The following is a 25,208-nucleotide window of genomic DNA, read 5'->3' as shown; positions in this document are numbered from 1 at the left end:
GCTTGTAAACCTATCGCCGGGTATTTTAATGGATACATACATCGATACATGTGTAACGTTTCTTACGCTGACCTCGAATGTAAATGGCGCGATTACTGCTTTCGTCCGAAGACATATTTCTTGCGAACTCTGAAGTTAATTTTACTGCTACTACTCTGTGACATGTACAAAGTTCTCAATATCCTCAACCACGATTCAGTTTTCATCGTCATTCCCATCTCCCTGAATATTACAAACTGAAACATATTACATTTTTGCTTTTTTCTGATTCTACAGATTTATGTGTTGATTTTACATATAACTTTTGCATATTATTATTATTATTATTATTATTATTATTATTATTATTATTATTATTACGGAGGGATTGGCCACGCGGTTTGGGTCACGTAGTTCTCAGCTTGCATTCGTGATATACTTGGTTCGAGCCCTACTGTCGGCAGCCCGGAAGATGATATTCCGTGGTTTCCCATTTTCACACCAGGATGTACTGTACCGTTCTCGTCCTATAAAAGTCTACCGGCGCCGTCGGAGAGCTGCGTTTTCGGTTCATAAATAAAATCAGGGCAAAAACATATATCAAATATTTCAGGATAAAAATACTATAGGTATGTGAACTGGAAACAGCAACATAATTCCGTAAATAAAATGCAAAATAGGGGGTAAGATGGATTTATTATTTAAGAGTATTACAGATTATTCATATTATAAACAAAATTAAATAAATCAAACGCTTGAAAAGGGCTCAAACAATAGCCAAAATCACAAATATGTGCCGTACACGTTGCTAACAAATTACTAACACGTTACATGAAAGGACGGGCAATATCCCGTATTAATAACAAAATATTTACAAAAGAATCTGGGGGAAAATAAACTTCGCTTCGAGTCGACGCAGTTATATTCATCATAATAAATCCCGGCCGGATATCATTTCAATACAAGACATACCATGACAGAATAGAATTAAACTAGATCCGATCCATATTACAAGTTATATTTAGAACAATTATAAACAAATCACGTTATTTCGGGGGTTCCTAACTTAAAGCTACATTGAATTTACAGACAGACCGTTCTGTTGCAAGTTGGACAGCTTAAATAGCTGACTTCCCATCAAAGTGAGCAATGGGGTCATATTTAAGAAACAAGTATTTAATCAACGATGACAATGACACATGAACATCAATAAAATAAATGACACCATTAAACATAAACAAATCACTCAAATAAATCCTGTAATTTACATGCAAAGAAATATAAACAAGGAGAACATCACTGTGTACCCGCATATCTGAAATACAATATATATGAGGTGCTAAACTTCTTCTTATTAGAAACCAGAAGGAAATCCTGACTCAGTTACATACGAGTTGAGGGTAGATCACCTTGCACGTCGTATCATAAATCTTCTAACACTTCAAATTCTCCAGCTGTAAGACGGCCTGCTTTGCAAGAGATGACATCAGCTAATTGGATTCTTACTTCTTGCCTGAGAGATTCTAACATATCGAGGGACACGTTTAACGCCGCATATCACTGTTTTGTTCACTGTACAATAACTGGGCCTCGGCTCAACTCAGAGATCTTCAATACGCATCAATACGGCCTTAATAACCCTTTTCAATACAACACAGCTACATTATAAGACACACGGCACATCCGGCCTAACACCTCGTGCTACAAGAGTTCGACTCTTGTATTATCAATGAACAGTCTAGGCAAATCAAGCCTTTCTCTAATTACACAACTAACACAATTACATTTCCCCATTATAATGCTTTCCAGGCCTTTCCGTCCTGTCTTAACACACATCTATAAATCTCAATTTATCAAGCTAATCTTGTCTTTCTTTCATATTATAACACATCATATTCACAATTAGCTAGTCCTCTTTGCCTATCTGAAAGACACTAACTCCACGATGCACTTTCATGCTGGATACATCTGCCATGCATTTACCTGTAAATCATGCTTCGTGCACTAAAACAAACAATCTGTTCCCTACTGAAAAATGTTCCCATACAATCTTAAGGCTGAGGAGCCTCTTGAATAAAAGAGCCTATACTACATCTCATAAATTAAATTGGAATACACAGTAACATCATGACAAACACATACCCCTATCTACACCTAATAATTTCCCTCTTCTACATCTAATAAGAAGGAAAATTAGTAAGAAAACTCCAGGGTTCGAACATGCAAATCCCCTGAAACCAAACATTACTTTACATTAATAAAAACACAGCTCAGCCGCAAAAGGACTGGTATTTACAATTAAATTATATAAGGATCGAACTAGGCTCATTCTTCTATCTATGCATGCTTATAATTTATGATGAACTTAACTGGTGTAGTTCTCAGCTTTCATAACGGTCCCTATACCGCTACGTCTGCGCAAATTACTCCATCAATGCAACACGCTGCATGTCGTTACAAAATACACTGCTGGTCCTTGCTTGTTCCATCGCCATCTTTGAAATATGGTGCTCCCGCACACATCATTAATTTATACCGAGCGGTAAATAACGATACGCACACAGTCTTCGCGATCGCGGAACGCGTACCGATTATAGTGTTTGCACTACGTGAATGCAAACTGAGTCCACGGGATTTGAGGTACCGATAACATATACCGTCTTAGTCATTAACAATCCTGTGCCAAAACCGTACTCCGGCATTCTGCAACGTAACACATAACTATATGTAGCAGAGGTAATTGCTTTATAAATCGTACTGTACTGTACCGTTCCAGTCTAAAACAATATTCTACCGGCGCCTTCGGAGAGCTGCGTGTTTGGTTCGTAAAGATATGATCAGGGCAAAAAAATTAAAAAATGTCAGGATAAAATATACCATGGGTATGTGAACGGGAAACAGTAACATAATTCCGAAATAAAATTCAAAATAAGGGGTAAGGTAGATTTATCATCAGAGAAAACATTACTGAAAATCGAAAATAAACAAATTAATATGAAAACGATAAAAAATTATGGCTCAAATAAATGCCAGAAATTTCAAAATGTGCCGTGCACATAATTAGCACAAAATGTTTACATGTTACAAAAGGACGGGCAATGTCCCGTTTTAAAATAAAAATATTTACAAAATAAAAACAACAGCCTGGGGAAGAATGCACACTTCGTATCGAGTCAACGCAGTTAAGTTCATCTTATCGAATCCTGACGGATATCGTTCAATATACGGTTATAGGTCATACCGCGACAGAATAAAATTATGCTAAATCCGATCCATAATCAAAAATTATATAGACAACACTTATCAACAAATCAATGTTCCAGGGTCCTAACTTATAGCTACACTGAATTTACTAACATACCGCTCTGTTTCAAATTGGATGGCTTGAAAGCCTACTTCCCAAATAAAATGAGCCCAGGCCTCATATTTAAGAACAAGTCTTTATCAACGATGACAACGACATGATCAGCAATAAAACATGTATCACAATTCAATAAAAACAAAACACTTCAAAGAAACCTGTAAAATTCATGCAAATAAAATAAACAAAAAATCTGTGTAACCGTTATCTGAAATACAAGCAATAAGATGCTAAACTCCTTCATATTAAAAAGAACACGGAACTTCTGGCTCAGCTGTCCATGTGTTGGTCTTCACTTGACACGCCATATTATAACTCAGGCGACACTTCTAATGAGCCAGCTATGAAGCATCCTGCCTCGCAAGAAAAAGAAACTAACTAATTGGATTGGTAATTCATGTCTGAGAGATTCTAATATATCTGGGGACATAAATTAACGCTGCCATTCACTTCCCTGTTCATTAAACTAACACAAGGCCTCGAACTCAACTTAAGTCATCAATACACATTCATATGGCCTTAAATACATATTCCAATTTAACACGGCTATGATACGACATACGGCACATCTGGCCTAACACTTCGGAGTCCATGAGTTCGACTCTTGTAGTATTAATGAACTTTCAAGGCAAATCAAGCCTCTCTTGCTTAACATGCAACTAACACCATTATGTTTCCCTTTTTATATACCAGGCATCCACGTCTTGTATTAACACACATTGTAATCTCAGTATCTGGCTAATCTTGCCTTTTTCTCGTAAATTCATAACACAATACCAATTAGCTAGTCTTCTTTGCCGATCTAAAAGATACTAGTTCAACGGTGCACTTTCACGCTGGTTACAACTACCATTCACTCCTGTAAAAATGCTACATGCTATTAAAAAATGTTCCCTACTGAAATTTATCCCAAAACAAGCTTTAAGCTGTGCAGCCTTCTTAATAAAAGAGTCTAGATCTTGTTACAAAAAATGGAATACACAGTTACCTCTTGACATACATATCCTTATCTACACCTAATCATTTCCCTCTTTCCCATCTAATTAAAAGGAAATAAAATAATATATAAGAAACAGGGTTTGAACATGCATCTTCCCTGAAACATGACATTAAACTATAAAAAGAAAACATAACTCAGCCACAAAAGGACTGACATTTATAGTTATACTATTATAGGATCGAATTAGCCTGATTTCTTCTATCTAAGCATGCCTAGAAGGTTTTCAAGATGAACTTATCTGTTTGTCTCAGCTTCCTCATGGTTCCAGGCCGCTATGTCTGGAAAAAAATACGCCATTATAGCAACAAACTGCATGGCGATACCAAATATACTGCAGGTCCTATCTTCTTCCATCATCTTTGAAATGTGGTGCTTCGCACACACCATTAAATTGAACCGAAACTATAACGACGATTCGCACACATTCTTCGCGTTACCGGACGCGTAACGATCACAATATTTGCACTATACAGATGCAAATTACACTGACTGACAGAGCAAATGCAACACCAAGAAGGAGTGGTTCGAAAGGGATGAAAGTTGGGGAAAAAACAGAGACGGCACGGACGAATAATTGATGTTTATTTCAAACCGATATGCAGGTTACACAATGCGCACGGGATCTACTCAGTAGGATGTAGGACCACCGCGAGCGGCGATGCACGCAGAAACACGTCGAGGTACAGAGTCAATAAGAGTGCGGATGGTGTCCTGAGGGATGGTTCTCCATTCTCTGTCAATCATTTGCCACAGTTGGTCGTCCGTACGAGGCTGGGGCAGAGTTTGCAAACGGCGTCCAATGAGATCCCACACGTGTTCGATTGGTGAGAGATCCGGAGAGTACGCTGGTCACGGAAGCATCTGTACACCTCGTAGAGCCTATTGGGAGATGCGAGCAGTGTGAGGGCGGGCATTATCCTGCTGAAACAGAGCATTGGGCAGCCCATGAAGGTACGGGAGTGCTACCGGCCGCAGCACATGCTGCACGTAGCGGTGGGCATTTAACGTGATTTGAATACGCACTAGAGGTGACGTGGAATCATACGCAATAGCGCCCCAAACCATGATGCCGCGTTGTCTAGCGGTAGGGCGCTCCACAGTTACTGCCGGATTTGACCTTTCTCCACGCCGACGCCACACTCGTCTGCGGTGACTATCACTGACAGAACAGAAGCGTGACTCATCGGAGAACACGACGTTCCGCCATTCCCTCATCCAAGTCGCTCTAGCCCGGCACCATGCCAGGCGTGCACGTCTATGCTGTGGAGTCAATGGTAGTCTTCTGAGCGGACGCCGGGAGTGCAGGCCTCCTTCAACCAATCGACGGGAAATTGTTCTGGTCGATGTTGGAACAGCCAGGGTGTCTTGCACATGCTGAAGAATGGCGGTTGACGTGGCGTGCAGGGCTGCCACCGCTTGGCGGCGGATGCGCCGATCCTCGCGTGCTGACGTCACTCGGGCTGCGCCTGGACCCCTCGCACGTGCCACATGTCCCTGCGCCAACCATCTTCGCCACAGGCGCTGCACCGTGGACACATCCCTATGGGTATCGGCTGCGATTTGACGAAGCGACCAACCTGCCCTTCTCAGCCCGATCACCATACCCCTCGTAAAGTCGTCTGTCTGCTGGAAATGCCTCCGTTGACGGCGGCCTGGCATTCTTAGCTATACACGTGTCCTGTGGCACACGACAACACGTTCTACAATGACTGTCGGCTGAGAAATCACGGTACGAAGTGGGCCATTCGCCAACGCCGTGTCCCATTTATCGTTCGCTACGTGCGCAGCACAGCGGCGCATTTCACATCATGAGCATACCTCAGTGACGTCAGTCTACCCTGCAATTGGCATAAAGTTCTGACCACTCCTTCTTGGTGTTGCATTTGCTCTGTCAGTCAGTGTACATATACGGGGTTGGAAATATCGATAGTAACTATCGTCTTAGTTATTGTCAAATCCCGTGCCACAACCGCACTCTGGCATACTGCATCATCATACGTGATCTTATAATATATATATAGCAAAGGTAATTGCTTTGTTACTGTACACTACACTTTCGTAATTACATTATAATTACTTGCATTTAGGTAATGTATTCTCATGAAATAACGTTCCAGCTTTCACAAAAATATGTATACTTGTTTGATTAAAAATCGTCACTGTAAAAGTTACTTTCATACAACGCTGGCTGAATATAAGGAACACCGACCCGCACGGTTATCATCTTCAAGACAGAGTGAGCTTCCCATCTTCAGAAGCTACTATGTTCACCGAACTTCCGGTATTAGTAATATCATCGGGGATTTCACTGATGTGATGACGCCATGGCTCGGCCGCCTGCTCTGTAAAGCGCCGACTCAATAGAAATATATTAATTACATTATTAGTTCAGAATTAAGTACTGCAACTGTCTACAGGTAGTTTTTAATGTCAAACTTGCTTCTATTTCATATCAAAAACGTGGAGTATGGCTTTACAACAGATTAATAACTTAAATCAAGACTAGTGCAGCACTGTAAATCTCGAAGTTGGTAAGTCTGACTTCATTTGTTCTGTAGATCCCTTCATTCCGCAATATCGCTTCCAGGGCTGTGATTGGTCTTTTTTTTTAAATCGGCTGCTCTCAAACACTCTCGTAAATTCCCCGATTGGATCATACGGAATACCCGAGATATTCGCTGTTGCTATGAACGATAAGAAGTTATTTCTGAAGCCAGGCGCTGCCGGGAATACTGCATTACGCAACTTCTATATTGCACCATGACTCCTTCTTGTATTAAATGCACAATATTACACCATATTACATAATTACTATTTGGGGCATATATGATATGGCACAGTACACTCCCGTTAATAAATAATATCACTTACACTGGGATAGTGCATATTATTTGTTAAATAACGTCTCACATTCCACGATATAAAATCTGTATACTTGGGCAAAGAAAAGCGTCACTGGTAATATTACCACAGTTCAACATGTGCCTGGCGTAATAAATACCAGCCTGCACATACAAGACTCCGGAGCAGAATGAAGCGCGTCTCCAAGCCACAAAACTTCCTGTCCTTGTACAGGGGAAATCCAGTGATACAATGACTCGGTAATCCAGCCGCCTACTTGGTAGAATGCGCTGACTCATTAAAATTAGTTTATTGGATTATTAGATCGAAATGAATGAATGTTTCTGTCTACAGGTACTTTTAACTGCATAATTTACTAACTTTACACATAAAAAATGTGGAGTATGGCTTAATAACAGATCGCCTAGTTAAATCGATGATGGTGCAGCACTGTAGAAATCGAAGTTTGTAGGTCTGAGTTCGTTTGTTCTGTGGATCCCTGCAGTCCGCAAGTCCTCTTCCAAGCTCGTGATTGGTCTCTTTCGAATACGCGGCTCTCAGGCGATCTCGTAATATTCCCAAATGACTAATATGAAGTATCTAAACTGCTCGCTGTTACCATGCATGATGACGACTAATTTCCAATGCCACGCGGTCCCGAAAGCTTGCGTTACACAACTTCCTCTTACACCAGGCCATCGTTATTCCAATGAGTCCACAGTATTACACAATATTACACATTGTACTCTTGGGGCATATATGATATGGCACAGTACTTCACTTAAGGTCACGGTCGCTTCCTTCCCACTCTTAGCTCTTTCATACTCCATCGTCGCCATAGGACCTACCTGTGTCGGTGCGGCGTAGGCCTAAAACAAATTATTATTAATTATTTATTTACTCGTGTCAGAAGCAATAACGTGAAATACAGTAAAGGAATGTCACAATTATAGATTGATAAGTAAATACATTCAGTGTCTCAGGTTTCATGATATTCACCCCAAAAAGAGCCACTTTCATAGTGCTACCACAGCCTACCATTAACTATCGATTTGTGCAAGAGTATGGGCACGATTCGCACGTACATCACGTCAGTGGATGCAGAGTGGTTCTCAGCTCACAAGTGCCTGGTCCGTGGTCCAACAGCTCTGCACTCTGACCAACCAACCAAGCAGACCAGGGGTGGCCACGGCTCTACCGTGACTGTACGCCTCTGCATTGGGGAGGCGGGAAAGGGCTGGACATCGCGGCTGGCCCCAACCGTCGACTGCTTTGAGGATGGTTTTCCATGGTTTTCCATGGTTTCCCTTCTCCTGTACTAAGGCGAATGCCGGGACTGTTCCTAGTACAGGCCACGGCCGCCAACCCTCTCACCTTCTCCGCGCATCACACCTACCGTAATAAATCTCCCGGCCTGAGAGACGGCGTTACCGTCTAAGAGGCCAGCCTTCCACTTCAGGGGGAGGAATGCAAACATTTTAGTAATAATAGCAGCAAATACGTAGGTGTATCATTGTCTGTCTCTCCCCACACTCTACATTCAACATTAACTCTGCATCTCCCCACACACGCAGAGTTCTGAACCATGTAGATATATCCATTTATGTAAATTAACTCTACATCTCCTCACACTCACAAGAGTTCTGAACCCTGTAGATTCCGATTTATTTGCATGAACTTTACATTTCCCCACACTCGCAGAGTTCTGAACCCTGTAGATATTCCGATTTATTTAAGTAAACTCTACATTTCACCAAACTTGAAGAGTTCTGAACCCTGTAGATATTTCCATTTATGTAAATTAACTCTACATCTCCCCACACTCGCAGAGTTCTGAACCAAGTAGATATCCTCATTTATGTACATTAAATCTACATCTCCCCACACTCGCAGAGTTCTGAACCCTGTAGATATCCCTATTATTGTACATTAATTCTACATCTGCCCACACTCACAGAGATCTGAACCCTGTAGGTATCCCCAATTATGTCAATTAACTCTACATCTCCCAACACCACTCCAAAGTCACTTGAATGACCGCCAGATTTCCCATTTGGTGTCGTCGCCTGTAGGAAGGCTTTCTTTGGCCTTAATCCAATCTAGTTGTGAAGTGGATTGCCATAGCTGTGTTCTGGCTACCTCAAGTTTTGAAGTGAGCATTGTTGTTGTCCGCACGAAGCTTTTCATTGATTTGAGTTGTCTCCTTGAAGGCTGGTGACAAAAGAGAGGGTGAGTTTGATCCTCTACGACTGCCTTCGTGATATACAGGTCGTACTGTAGCTCTGATGATGTCACGCTTTGGGTGGGACGTGGAGGCGGTACGCATCCGCTCCGCTTGAATAACACACCATTTTAAATTAATTAAGAAACTGTTAACACCTTATAAAACCAAAAACTATTCATAAACATTTGTTAGTTCTAACACCCAATGCATATCCTTTCCCGTAACGTTCTATTTCTCGCGTATATCCGTTCGTTTCCGTGAGTACAGGCTAACATTTTGAGACACATTCTTGCGATTTCTATTCATTTGATAGTCAACTGGAACATTCTCATCATACACACTGATAGAAAACAAGAAATCAATTCCCAATACAATATACAGAAAATGAAAACCTACAACCCGTTTTCCAGTCATTGACCGGGTCAGGGATGGAATGAATGAAGCAGATATAGGCTGTTAGTACGATGGGTTCGCCACTCCCAAAGTGATTTATTAATGAATGATAGATGCTATGAAATGAGAATGGAGAGTGTTGCTGGAATGAAATATGACAGGGAAAACCGGAGTACCCGGAGAAAAACCTGTCCCGCCTCCGCTTTGTCGAGCACAAATCTCACATGGAGCGACCGAGATTTGAACCACGGTATCCAGCGGTGAGAGGCCGACGCGCTGCCGTCGAGCCACGGAGGCTCCTTTCCAATACAATATACTACAAATGTAAATTATTTCTCTACCACCAATTCAGTACCTACAAGAAAGATTACGAGTAAGCTAACCTCCAACAACAACAAAACATTTGCTGCCACTGTCGTGAAATTCAGTTATTGTTTAAAAAATGTAGAGTTTTAGACAGCAAATAATGCCTACCGGTATACAATTATTTTCATGGAATAACTCTGTTCCATTGCCTATGATATGAAATTTAATAGGAAAAATCTCAGCAGTGTTATTTCACAATACAGTTCTACCTAAAATGCATAAATTGGACTTGAACTTTCAAACACACCGAATTCAAATAAGCCTTAAGTCTGATTACATAAAAATATATGTAATGTTACCCATGTTTTGACATAATAAATTCGAACTCGCCATCTGGACGAGACACTCTTATTTCCCTCAGGATTTAGTCTGAGGAAAGTGGTGTTACACACAACTGTGTGGTGATTAACTATTAATTTATCCCTAGGAATAGCCTTCTTCTTCATCAGATGGAAACACAAATACTGGAGTGTACACCGCAACTCGTAGGATGGCGATTTCTCTCACTGATACCCTTAATTCAATTATATACACATCGCGGTTGATAATAACACGCTGAATTCACTAACTCAATTCATGTTACACTATGGGTATAACATTACACAAACAAACTACAAAAATAAAACACTGCAGAGCGATATTCTTAACCTATAGTCTCACATGAATACACGCTAACACTAAGTTTTCTTCACTAATTGAGGGCTTTTCACTTAATAATGCAGTCGATAACGATTCAGTCTGATGTAGCCTATATCTGAGTAAGCATGCAGCCAACGTTGAAAGTTTCATTAAACAGCGAAAAATTCACATTAACTCATCTAACTCACCTGCTAAACATCCCCCCTAACGACCAGCCGATTGCTTTCCCGCTCTTGCTACAGTACGGCCTGTACTTCACGAAGGCAGTGCCTCTACTGACTTTGTTCGATCAGTTTGTGCTATGACCTGACGGCATACCGCGATAGGGGCGATGTCTGACAGGGTGTGTAGTTTATAGACAGGTGTAGATTTCAGGCAGCCAGAAAGTATTCTGCAGGACTCATTGAGAGCAACATCCAATATTAAAAATTATTATTCTTTCTTTCATTCTCTCTTCGTTATGACCAATTAAAGAGAGAGTGTGATAATAATTAACGACTTTTACGGTTTTCAGAGACTTCGAAGTGCTGGAATTTCGTCTAGCAAGAATTATTTTACGCGCCAGTAAATCTACCAACACTAGGATGGCGTATTTGAGCAACTCCAAATACCACCAGACTGAGCCGGGATCGAACCCCCCTAGTTGGTGTCAGAAGGCCAGCGTCTCAACCGTCTGGCCACTCAGCACGGCGAGCGCGTTTGAACTTGTTAGCTTGGTCTGACACCTTTCCCTAATTATTTGTATTCTTATTCTCCACCCAAAATCTCTTCATGAATTCGCTGTAGTGTTTTTCCGTTCTTCTGCTCACTGTTTTCCAGTTGTGCCTCCTGAGTTTCTCCATGAATGTGTAATTTGTAACCAGAATTCCAAACAGTTAATTATTTTTATGGTGTCATCTGTAGCGTTTATTCTTTGTAAATCCGGATTAATTTCTTCCAACCAGTTGAATCTCAACTTTCTTTGAATTCATTACACCTTGTACGCGTTGTTGTCTAGGTTTTGTATGACTCGGTAAGGACCGATGTACAGTTCAGCGAATTTGTGGTAGAACTTGTTAGGTGGATCGGAAACTGCTGGTCGTTTAACGAGAACAAGTTCCACTACGCGCAGTGGTCGATGGTACCTTTTGTTACGGAGACGCCGTAATCGTTCTGCTTGAGCCTTCAAATATTTTGCTGTCTCCTGTATACATAGCTCAACCGATAGCTTAGGATCCTGCGGACATTTCAAGACCTCATGCCATGGTCTCTTCGGTAAACTGTCGAAATGAATCACTGACGGAATTTGGCCAGTGGATTTATGAATAGTGCCGTTGATACTTTCTGTAATAACAGGAATCACGTCCACCCAACGCCAATGTTGTCGCGGACAGTAGATACGGCAAAATTTTGCGATTTCTCGCATTATCCGTTCTGCGGGATTCGACACCGGATGCCTAATTGAACTCAAATGATGTTTGATGTTTAAGTTGTCGATGTCTCGCTTGAAGTTTCCCGATGTGAACTGCGACCGATGATCAGTGAGGACACATTCGGGCTTGCCCATACGTGGTATGATTTTAGTCTTCAACTGATTTATGACGGCTCTAGTGTTTGCCTTCTGGATTGGACAGAGAGTGACGAATTTTGAAAATATATCCACGCATACCAAAATGTATTGAAGCCCTCTCTTTGCCTTGGGGAAGTGGTCCGTAAAAATCTAAAGCGAACAGTTCCCGAGGTTTACTTGGCAACAACGGCTTCGGCCTTTGCTTAAGTAGGTATGGATTGGGCTTTACCCGTTGGCAAATGTCGCAAGTAAGGAGTACCTGCTGAACAGTTTTCCTCAAATTTTTCCAGATAAACGTTTCCCGAAGTGTAGCAATTTCTTTATCTCTCCCTGCGTGACCTGTAACGTGATGAGCGAGCTAAACCAAATCAACTTGCAACGTAGTTGGAACCACAATCCTGAATTGCGTGTGGTCCTCGTGCACGATTTTATGCAGCATACCATTAAAAATTGGTAATTCTCGGACCTTTTCTGACGTTCACGGTATTCATCCGTCCCTGGCTGTATTCTACATTGAAGGAAATCGATCAACTTCATTTCCGGACATTTCTGTTGTTCTTCACCAATAGTCCGCAGCCTTTCTATGATTTCGCGGTCCCCTTGTTCAATTAACTGTATTTGGTTAACAACGATAGGTGCCGGATCTGGATTTTTACTGAGGGCGTCTGCAATTACATTTGCCTTTCCGCCACAGTGCTCGACTGTAATATCGAATTGCTGCACAAACAAGCACCACCGGCTGACTCTCTCGCTTGTTAATCCAGATTTCATCATGCATGTCAGAGCTTTGTGATCCGTTCTCAACACAATTGGGTACCCATAAATGTATTTCTTCCAATGGTTAAGAGCGGTCACGATCGCGAGCACCTCCAATTCTGTCACTGTGTATTTCAACTCATGCGACCTTAATTTGAGACTCATGAAGGCCAAATAGGTGATTCTCTGTTCGGGTTCGGGCGTCTCTTGATAGAGTACTGCCCCGACTCCTATAATCGACGCATCAGTCTGCACAATAAACCTTTGTGTATAGTCCGGATATCCTCATTTTTCACTATGGGCTAACAGGTTCTTTGCTTTAGCAAATGCTTCGTCGCAGGCGAGGTCCCATTTCCACCTATTGTTTTTCTTGAGGAGATCTTGTAATGGTGAAACTATACTAGTGTAATTCGGACAATGATCCTCGAAAAAGTTACAAATTCCTAAAAATTGCCTGACATGTTTCACATTCGTCGGCTTTGAAAATTTTGAATTGCCTTTAATTTAACAGGATTGGGCACAATTCCCTCTGAGCCAATCACGTGGCCTAAGAACAGGATACTTCTTTGGCAAAAGTGAGACTTGGGTAGGTTCACCTTAAAGCTGTTCCTTTCTAAATCCGCTAATAGTTTATCAAGTTTCTCCAAGTGCTCTGGCAAAGTTTCTGACTCGATGAGGATGTCAGCCACGTACCTCACCGTGAAGTGTTTGACTTCGTCAGTGAGGTTACGATCTAGTGCCCTAATGAGTGCTGATCCTGCTGTTTTCAATCCGAAAGGTAACCTTTAAAAAGGTAGGTTTGCCCATCAAACAGAAACCCGGTCAAAAGTTTGGAGGCTGGGTCGAGTTCAACGTGATGAAATGATGATTTCAGATCAACTCCACTAAATAGTTTCATGCCCCGGAACTTCTTAAGAACCTCTTTTATACACGGGGCCTGATCATACTCGGGGATTAACTGCTGGTTTATTGCTCGCGCGTCGAGGCAAACCCGCAACGAACTGTTGCCCTTCTCCACCACGACCAACGGATTCAAAAATGGTGTGGGTGATTTTGACATAATCCCGTTATCTTCCATCTCCTGTATAATTTTCTGAACTCCAGCGTGAAACTTTTCAGGTATTGGATATGGTCGTTGCCGGAATGGTTCCCAATTTTTGACGACTAAGGAATATTTGAAATTTGGAATTTTTCCCGGACGTGAACCAAATACATTTTCGTGCCTCTCTATGATTTTCTGTAATGTCCCTTTGTCTTCCTCCCCTATCTTCGCTTCGTCGATCTTTTCTTGGACTACCTCCGCCAATGATGGTCCTTCATTCTCCGCTTCTAACTTGAAAATCATCCCCTCAAACTCCTTGATCATCTCGTCCCGATAGGCATCCCAGTTTGGGAAGCAATCTCTTCCTTCTTCTTTTAATTGTTCTACCTCCATAGTCCAAATTTTCTCCTCTCCGTGTTGTCCCTCGAAGTCGTTCAACCTTACATCTCCCTGAATTGAATCGTTCCTGAACCTAATTTCATTCTTCTCCATGTCAAAGACCGCTTTGAATTCCCGGAGAAAATCAGCTCCAGTGATGATATTATATTCCATTCTAGTCAGAATTATGAATGGATGTGATATGAGGTTGTTTCCAATTTCCAAATCTAGATATGCCTGGCTATTGCATGTAGTTGTGCGGTCCGGAATTATTCCTCTAACTTTAATATTCGAAATCGGAATGATTGGAATACGTTGCTTCGATTCCAGTTCTTTAACTAATACTTTAGATACCACGCTGACGCTCGCGCCTGTGTCTACAAGGCAACGAACCAACAACTGGTTGACACGGACATAAATAACGGGTAAGGCTCTAATCGTTTTAGGACATGCTGGAACAGGATCTTCGACGAGATCATTGGGCTGGACAATCCAGGATGCGATGGTCACGGACGTCCACGGTTCCCCCTTTGCGTCGGTAGTCCTCGAAAATCCGACTATCTCCTCGCTCGGTCTTCCTAATTTTTTTAAGCTGACCTCCGCCCCCATTTTGATATGGTGGTGCGCGGGGATCAAGATTACTGGCGCGATTTGCCGCATTATGTGCCTGTAATTCGAGGCTTTCTGCCCCCTGGCACTCGTCTGACTTGACGAACTGCTTCATTGAATCCTTCCACATATCATTTCCGGCCTGGTTAACTTGTAAATCTTTGACATACCGGCGTGATTCATTCCTCCTATCGTTTAAATCGCCCCGGTAGTACTCTCGTGGTCTGATGTTTTGCAGACCTCGGTTTCCCCAGTTCGAATTAGCCGTTCTTTCGTACGGTCGTTGCCCTCGGAAACCATTTTGTTCGTGTTTGTATCTTCCTGATTGGTTCCCACTCCGGTCATTCCGATACTTCCACCTGTTGTTATCCCACTTCGGAGACTGCCAATCTCTATTATTCCTGCTCGGGTTTCCCACCTGAGTATCAGTTTGAGTACTTGTCACCTGGGTACTCCTGTTCACCAACTGATCACTCTCTTGGACGTTTAACGCATTTACGGCCTCTACGTTCCTAGATCGAGCGTGCCCTACATGAGACGTCTGGTCGAGCTGTCTCAGTACATGCTCAGCGTCCACTGCCGTCCGAACGTTCGCCGCAATCAACATGCGCTGATCATCCACCGGAAATTGTTTAATAATGGCGGACATTAATTCGCTCTCCGATGTTGGGCTGTCCAGTTTGCGCATTTTCACTAATTGGGAAGTGAAGTAATCGCAGAACCTTGTGGGTCATCCCGAAGCGTACCTCCTAGAGTATAGCTCCACCCTAAGCCTTTGCTGCGTGTCCAACCCCCAGTATTTCTCCAAGAATAGCCTCTTGAATCCTTCATAGCTATCGAAACAATAACGAAAGGCTCTGAACCATTCAAGAGCTTGGTCTTCCAACAATTTTTCAACGACCCGTAACCTTCTATCTGCTGGTATCCGATGATCCGCCATGTAGTTATCTACCTCGCGAAGGAAACTTTCTGGTGTGGTCCTAGTGCCTGGTTTGAATTTTTTGGTTTATCATCCGCCGAGCGCAAGAGGCTATACACGGGTATCGAAATTTGGCCAAGCAAGGTCGACGTTCTCTCGTCCATCGCCGGTAATTTATATTCTTCATTGCCAGGCAGCTGTTCCTTGAACAGACTGTAGCCTAACTGGTGTGATCCGCTACATAATTCCGTTTTCTTTATTCCAGCTGTTTCCATTTTGAAATGTGGTTCATCCCGAATATCTAATTTCTTCATTCCCTCTATTTATTCACGAAGTGCATTAATTTGTTCTTTTTGGATCTCCAACTTCACCATCATTTTCGAGCCTTTCTCTTCGCTCCATTCATGGATCTGTTTGGCCGTCTCTCCTACTATTTGTCCTGACACCTCCTTCCGTATCCTGGCAAAAGTTAGTTTCGTATCGGACTGCGTTGCTTGCGATACCGACGTAATTTTTTCGTCCAGGGTCTCGATTACCGCCAATACTTTCTCCGTCCTTTCTTCAACGATCCTGATATTTGTCTGATTGTCCTCGACCTGCTCCATTATCTCTTCGATCTTCGTGTCGCGGTTATTCGCTCTGGTCATTACCTGTTCCATTTCGCCATTCAACTGATCGATTTTCCCTTTAACATCCACGACTTCGCCATTCACGCGAGTAATGTCTCTTTCGATACTGGTCTCAACCTGATCAAGCCGCTCAACTATTCCCTCGACCTTTATTTCAACAACGGCATTGAGCTGAGAAACCGCGTCTATTTTATCGCTTAGTTCCTTAGCCCCCTTTTCGCATTGTTGTTGAACCTCCTGAATTTTGTCCATTAAATTACTGCACTTTTCCTCGATCATCTTACTGGTCTCCGTTCGGTTTTCTTCTAATTTAACCTCAAAATGTATTAATTTACCGTCAAATTTCTCTAATTGTTCTCTGACCTCAGCGCGCCTCTGCTTGCATTCATTTTCAAGCGTTTTAATCTCGTCCTTCACGCTGTCCCTAATTTGCGCACAGTTCCTTTCCATTCTATTTTCAAGCGTCTTAATATCGTCCTTCACGCTGTCCCTAATCTGCGCACTGTTCTCTTCCATCTTATTTTCTAGCGCACTCCTCGTCTCCTCACTACTTTTCTTTAAATCGTCCTTCACGCTGTCCCTAATCTGCGCACTGTTCTCTTCCATCTTATTTTCAAGCGCACTCCTCGTCTCCTCACTACTTTTCTTTAAATCGTCCTTCAACTCCCTAGTCTGCGCACTGTTCTCTTCTATTCTATTTTTCATCTCCCTAATCTCCTCCATCTAAGCCCGCATGGCTTCACTATCCATGTCGCTATCCTTTGAGATGACAGGACCCCTCTCGCTAACGTCGGTGTAAACAATCCACAACACAATATGTTTATTTATTTTATTATTTTTTAAAAGAAAAGATTCCACTATCCAAACCTTACGTTCTTTTAGCTTCACAAATTTTTACTTTAATCATCATTGCAAATTAAGCCTCAAAACGGCTATAATTGAAGCTGCCTAACTGCCTAACATCATTAAGGTTCATGAAATTTATATAAGATGGCAACGGGAAATTTCCGAAAATGATTATAATAGTAGCCCTCAAATTCAGTTAACAAAACTGCCGGTTAACATGTAATTCTAAAATTGGGCTCGATTTTAAATACCAACACATGTGGTATAGTGCCAGTCAATCAACCCATGCCCTCAGCATTGAGGTCCTTCAAACACACAAAGTCATCAGAATCTCAAACTGAACCCATGAAATCAACCTACTGCCACCCGAAAAAGAAAAGTAGGCGTGAGGTTACCTCTTCTCATCCGCGATTACACTAACGTAAAATATATTTCCTAATAGCAGGTTGTTTGGTGACGAAACACGCACCACTGGCTAACATCCGTGAATAGATATGCACTAAGAAAGAGCCGATATTCACTTCAGACCTCACTTATGAGAAATTCATTTCATTGTTTCCCGGGATTCGAACTAATCCCCTTGAATTTTGGATACGCCCCTGCTTACGCGACTGTCATGGCTTTGCCCATATCATTGGACCATGACTGTGCTCTCATTCATAATAACGATTTAAGATTGGCATCAAGGTGTCACTTATTCAGCTATAATAAACTAGGCCTCACGTGGAAATGTCAGAAGTACGCACGGGTTACCAAAAGAATCGTGCCCACTCTTGGAAGCCGCACAAGTATACCTTGCCTATTAAACAACACAACACGCCCCTATCTTCGCATTAATAGTATACAATATGTGGGATCATTATGGGCCTATTAAACAATAAAATACGCCTATTAAACCGTAAAACATGTCCCACTTGGAGCGTCATTTATATGGCGGGTAAAGTAAATATGCGCGCCTATTAAACAGTTAAATAGACCCCACTTGGGTTGCCATTCGTATGCACCCGCCCCTACCCTTTAAGGCACCGGCATAGGATCAACAGGGTCGCACATGGGTCAAAAGTATATTAAATAGGCGCTTGTCTAACATTATCTTAAAGGCGTACAGGGTAGGATGACGGGCATACTTACTACAATGAGAAGACATTCGAATTAAAAAATTGTAACGCACAAACCGGTTTATTCAACCTTAATGATGATGGGAAATGGCACATTAAGACACACTAATGAAATACATTACTACACATACTTGTTGTGAATTATTATATGGACATCTGTCCATTGTGCTTGATAGAAACAAGTACGTCTATAGCGAAGCGATGTATCGTGACATGTAGCGAATGGAAATTTTATCATGACACTGAGGCTATATTATCACTAACACATAAAACTAACATGCACCGACAACTTGTCTGAGCAATCCCTATTCGAATGAAGACCTAGATTTCCCAATGAAAAGACGTAAAAGAAAACACACACATATGAAACAACACCTGGGTTCGAACCGATCCTCGCTAGTATAGACATCGCCAGGCTGATGGACAGAACCACCACTGACCTTATTTACAACCACACATGACATAAAGAACACATAAATCATACATGATATGCAACAGATATGTAAGGCACTTGGATCTTCCTTCAGACGCCGTAAACCTCCAATGTCTACGTTGAACATCGAACTGACAACCTCCTGCAATGAAGACGGGGTCCTGTAATCCCTATCTATATTATACTCGAACAATTAACAATCATTCACGAGTAAACATTAGCATTATCGGCTGGGACATTTGTTAATAAAATACACTACTCTGGCGTGTTGAATGAATCGTATATTTTGCCGTCAAACAGGCCTCTTTCTCTTACTTCAAAAAGCCCCTGCTTTCCACACAGCTGGACATAGCAAAAAAACACGACTGGTGGCAAGGGCAGACGAAATGCTCCCCATTCCACACGCGGTCGACAACCCACCATTAACAGGCGTAACATTCCCTTTCATAAGGACACAAGACCACTCCACTAAGAAGCAAGTCGACAATAAACCGAGGTCTCAAACACTCGCGCAAATCACCTCGAATTCAACACATATTTACCCAACGGTATCACGTCACTTTCACAATGCGGCTCCGGTATTACAATGCTAATATTTGCCTGATTATTATTATTATTATTATTATTATTATTATTATTATTATACCGGGCGGTACACCTCCACGCCGCTAATTTAAAATGTGCGCCAGTTGAAACTCCTCTGCTGGAGGAAGTCTGAACTTTCTTGACGGTATTAATCTTCAAGTTTCTCAGAAGATGTCACTACCTGGAAATTTTAGAGTTTTTGAACTGTGTCATTTTCGACGTATTTTGTTTCGCTTGTAGAAAGAAGTGTGAACTTTCTCTTCTAGAGGACACTACTGAAGATCAACAATAGTGCACCCTAGTGCGGAGTGAAAGAACTGTTTTTTTGGAGAAAATTTTTATTTCAAAAGTTTGTTTCTTGTTAAATTTCTTTCTGTTATTGTTTAAGTTGGCTGTATACCCCTCTCTTTCCCCTTGTTTTGCATTTAACCAATCCCGAATTTCTGTTATTAATTTCTGACCAATCATAGGTATCTTGCCCCAACTTGAATATGTTGCTGTATCCTACCCAATAAAAAGTTTGTGGGAGGGTGTTTTCATTCCCCTAACGCCTCGAACCTTCCGCGAGAGGATATAAACTGCTGATTTTAGGGTCTCCGGGCCACTTCTGTTCCATCTTTCTGTGTGTAAAGTACATAGCAGAGGGCGGGAAGCGCCTCTTTCTTCGGCAGCGGTCAACAACAAGGTAATGGCCGATTAATTACTTATTTTCTTGCTTGCTCAGCAGTTTAACTCTCGGGGCGGGTCCGAAGTTTTTCCATTATGTAACCTTCCTTAAAAATGTAAAGAAACTTGTATCTATTCTATCTTTTAAACTACGTATTGGGATAGAGAGTGCGTAACCCTCTCGAGCTCCCACTCATATTGTTTTGAGGTGAACGTATTTTCTCAACCTATTCTTCCTTAACATTATGTAAATTTGTGTCTTTTCTAAAGTCACCTCCGTAGTATGGGATTAGCCCTTGCATCAGCGGCCTAGAGCCAAATTAGGTTTTGAAACAAATACATTAGGAGTGCAGATCGCCTCCTCTCAAATTGTTTCTTTAGAGGTCATTGTAATTACCCTTTTTCATTTAATTGACCTCAGTAGGTTGGGTATATTTCCCCTGTGTCTATGTCCTGAGAGGACGACTTGAAGGTGGAGTTTGGTGTGGCCTTTGAGAGGCTTAAAGTTGAGAGCGAGTGGCTCTTTTTCGAAAATTGAGTGTTGTAAGCCTCGTGGAGGCTTTTCAGTGTAATTTGGAGCAAATGCTCCTGAACATGAATGGGGTTTTCTGCCCCTCTGGTAAAACTTATTTTGAAGTAAGGTTGGGCTGATTGCCCACGAATTGTGAAGTAAGGGCGCTGAGCCCAAACCCAGTAAATATTGTACCTACATTTTGTTGACTTGCTACTCTGTACCTGCAATGCTTGTTATTTCTTCATTTTAAAAAGAAAATATAACCTTGTTAAATTTTACATTAACTTTGATTCCGTAGTTTGAGACCCGTTCACGCCCGCACCTTCTTTCACCTCTACCTACCACTAAAACAACGGTAACAATTATTATTATTATTATTATTATTATTATTATTATTATTATTATTATTATTATCATCATTGCCATTATACATGACTTACCCGCTGCATTAATCATAGATGGTCATCGTGCGGAATCTATTCAGCAATTACAACACAATTACGTACTCGCACGGCAATTAACATCTGATTACTGACTGCTAATTAATCAATGGTCAGCACTTGGTTACTGTATCGTCACACGGCAATACATTAATTAATTAATTAATATTCACACGGATTGATATTTGACACTCGCATCATGATCACATCCTGGTAAGCTTAATCACATAATCAATTAAAATCACAACGCTCCCTACGTAAGTATTTCAAAAGGAGGGGTTTTTGGCTGTCAGTTCGGCCGCTGAGCCTCGTAGTTACGTGCCTTACACACTATAATACTTACCGTTTTACTTGTCATGCACTTATCAAAATAATAATTACTCTAATTAATAACTTCTCTCACTGCACTCCCATAAACTCACTACTCCTGGTCTTCTGACGCAAATAATCAAACAAAATCTCCCAAGAAAGAAATAATTGAATAACTCTCTACCACATGCAAAACTAAAGTATTATATTCCCTAAATTATTACAATCAATTACTCAGACCTGTCGTCGGCTTCCTAAACTAAGAATTAATAACTACGCGACCATTTCGGCGCTCTATTTCAACTGGACTATATCTTTAATCCTTTATAGCGTCAGCTTACAATAGATATTCCCATCCCCATTAGGCATGCCAGATATTGAAAATTTGTACTCATCTCTATCACATGATGACACCTTCGTCAGCTCGGGAAGTCCATCCTGGACTTACTCCTGGTCCATGGGCACCGCGGTGATTACTTGCATTTCCATACCACCTTGAAGTTGAGAGTCCATGGTTACGTGCTGGTGGAGCCGCTGGCAGTTACTCCTGTACACACACAACGCCACTGTTTAATTCCACACTCCGGTTAACAGCGTTCAGTGTGAACGTCCGGTCACGATCTCGTATGCGACTACGTAGTCCGCGGTTCAGTACCGTATCCCGTCTATCTCTCGGCCACTATTCAGTCCGCCGCTACGTAATACTATCGGGCTATAGTAATGATAATAATATTACTTTACACATCACGGTTTTATGAAAAGTTAGCACTGGCGTCAAAGGGACCAAAACTATACACTGTTTATACGAATTCTATTATTTCACTTAAAATGGGAGTTAACTTCACTTGAACAAAGAACTAACGAGGGCTTAACCGAGCATAGCTTCGCCGTCGATGAGTCGCTAACCCCGAATGACGCTCGTCCCTTACTGCAGTAGTTTTTACAAGGGAGCGATACCCCTTCCACTAATTTGCGTATTGCCTATTCACGGCATACTCGAGGTATAATAGTACGGCTAATCGGTGACCAATATTTAGTTGATGCGATTGAGACATAACCATTCAATTATCCTTCGATGGATCTCCTTCAATTAATTAAAATCTGTCCGGCTTCCCCCACCTTGCGTGGTGAACTCCCTTCTTCGAGGAAGTGTCATGAGAATAACCAGGTGGCCCAGTACTTTTCCACGCAGAAACCACACCGTATTCTTTCTTCTTCTGAAAGTTATCAAGAAAAGGGACATTAAACACTCTAAATAAATGTCCCAGTGACATTTATCCCTTTTAAATCGGGAGACGACTCCATAATTTGAGTTTCATTAATTTTCTAGACCGTAGGTAATTAAGTTGGCTAGTCCGAGTCCAAGATGGCTCCTATATTTCGTTTCGAAAAAGTTGGTTTCCCCTCATTCTCTGAGGCTTAAGGAGGGATGTCTTCTCTCGAGCGATGTCACGGGGAATCCCCATTCATGACCCCTCCCGGGTCTAAGTTGGCTTGGCTTCCTCTGCGGGCCCCCGCTACACAAAGGATAATACTGCGCAATAAGTCGCAGACAAAGAAATCTCGTAGAATAATTTTTAAAAGACACAATTTATCTATCTCAATGGTATGAATATTAATTAGTTTCGGTATTACCTCTATTAATGATATGAATATTAATCAGTTTCAGCATTATTTCCCTTAAATAGCATTGCGTGCGTAATTACGAAGATCAATATCAACCAAAGGTCCTTGGATCATGCCCCTGTCGGGTTCAATATCTTACAACAATCTGATCAACAAAATACAATTTACAACAGCAAACAGTGTACGACGTTGCAATAACTGGCTTCAATTTCACAATTTCCGCATCCGGGAGATAGTGGGTTCGAACCCCACAGTCGGCAGACCTGAAGATGGATTTCCGTGGTTTCCCATTTTAACACCGGACAAATGTTGGGGCTGTACCTTAGTTAAGGCCACGGCCGCTTCCTTCCCAATCCTAGTCCTTTCCTGTCCCTTCGTCGCCATAAGATCTATCTGTGTCGGTGCGACGTTAAGCAAATAGCAAAAAAAAGAAAGAAAAAAAGAAAAAAGAAAAAAAAAGAAAGTCCTTTCAAGTTCAGTAATTCGAAACATTCACCGTTTACTCAGTCTCTGTGGAGGAGGAGGGGGGACGGAGCGGGGTGATTATTCCTCCAAAAATATCATTCAGTTCATAGAATAGTTCATCACTTTGTTGGATTTTCCGACTACTTTTTGGATAGCTTAGACAATGGTCACAAGAGTGAACACATGAAAATAAAGTGACCAAAATGGCGGGAATGTCTATGAAAGCTGTTTAAGGAATGCTTTGAATTCCATCTACTGGACTATAACTAAGCTACTTCACCTCAGTTATTTTTTTATTAATTATAACTTGCTTAACGTCGCACTGACACAGATAAGTTTTATGGCGACTATGGGTTAGGAAAGGGCTTGCAGTGGGAAGGGAGCGGCCGTGGCCTTAAGTAACGAATAACACTAGCATTTTCCTGGAGTGAAAATGGGAAACCACGGAAAGCCATCTACATGGCTGCTGACAGTGGGGATCGACCCTACTATCTCCCGAATGGAAACACACACCTGCGCAACCAAGCCCCGCAGCCAGAACGCTCGCTCAGTTAGTTTTCTGTTCAGCAGATTTTTAGAAGTACACAGACAGGCAGACAGATAGACAGACAGACAGACACATCGGTGTTCAGTTACATTAAGTGGGATTAATGTTCAAGCCGAGCGAAATACGATTCATTCTCTGATTTACTCCTGTTATGCATCCTTCAAATAACTGTAAGTCTGCAAGCGTGTCTGTCACTGGCTGTAGAGCATGAAGTCCGTAGAAAATTACTATTTTCTCCGTCATTTGAAGAGTGGGCGAAATTATGAACATAACAAAAGTTATTTAAAATTAAGGGGCGTTTCACATATAATCAATGGCGTAAGAGAAAATTGAACAACCTCTTCTGGTCTTCCTAAAAGAAGTGTATTTAGTGATTTTTAAATGATATGCATATCAAAATCTGCTCCTGGATGAGTACATCTAAATATGAAGTTTAGTCAAGATCTATCCTGCCGTTTCCCCGTAACGGTGGAACAAAAAACAAACAAACAAACAAGAAAGATGAAAACCACGGATATGGTCTTGACCTACTGTACAACGGATAAATATATCAGAATAAGGCTAAATAAATGAAATTACAGACGGCGGACTCCCTAAAATTTTATTTATAATATTCCCATAAATGATTTTCCATTTTACCCTGTCAAATGATTTTTGCCAGTCAGTGAAACAAACACTTCTTTCTTGACCTCTAGTACGCTTCTTGATATGACCTCTTGCATTTCGACTTGGACCATAACAGCTAAAGATATAAACCAAATCAACACCTTCAAAATGTGGTGCTGGAGAAGGATGTTGTGAATACCATGGACAGTTAGGCGAATGAATGTCCTAGTCATCCTGCAATTCTTTGGTCACATTATGAGGAGAAGGGATGAAAACCTGGAAAAATTAATTGTCGAAGGAGAAGTTTATGGCAAAACTGGAGAGTCGCAGAAAGATGGACTGATTAAATCAGAGAGAGCACTACCTTG

At 41.6% G+C, this 25,208-nt stretch overlaps 1 protein-coding gene across 1 annotated transcript in view; it reads right to left on the bottom strand.

Moving 5' to 3' along the window:
- Positions 1–25,208, bottom strand: part of LOC136872312 (uncharacterized) — a 256,624-nt gene that overhangs the window by 167,014 nt on the left and 64,402 nt on the right. The window contains exon 14 of the mRNA XM_068227426.1: positions 11,778–12,019. Coding sequence (XP_068083527.1) covers positions 11,778–12,019 — 242 coding nt within the window. The remainder of the gene's footprint in view (positions 1–11,777; positions 12,020–25,208) is intronic.

Source organism: Anabrus simplex, chromosome 4 (assembly GCF_040414725.1).
Source record: "Anabrus simplex isolate iqAnaSimp1 chromosome 4, ASM4041472v1, whole genome shotgun sequence".
Classification (NCBI taxonomy): Eukaryota; Metazoa; Arthropoda; class Insecta; order Orthoptera; family Tettigoniidae; genus Anabrus; species Anabrus simplex.
Note: the sequence above shows the minus strand (reverse complement) of the source record. Positions and strands in the feature narration are given on the sequence as shown.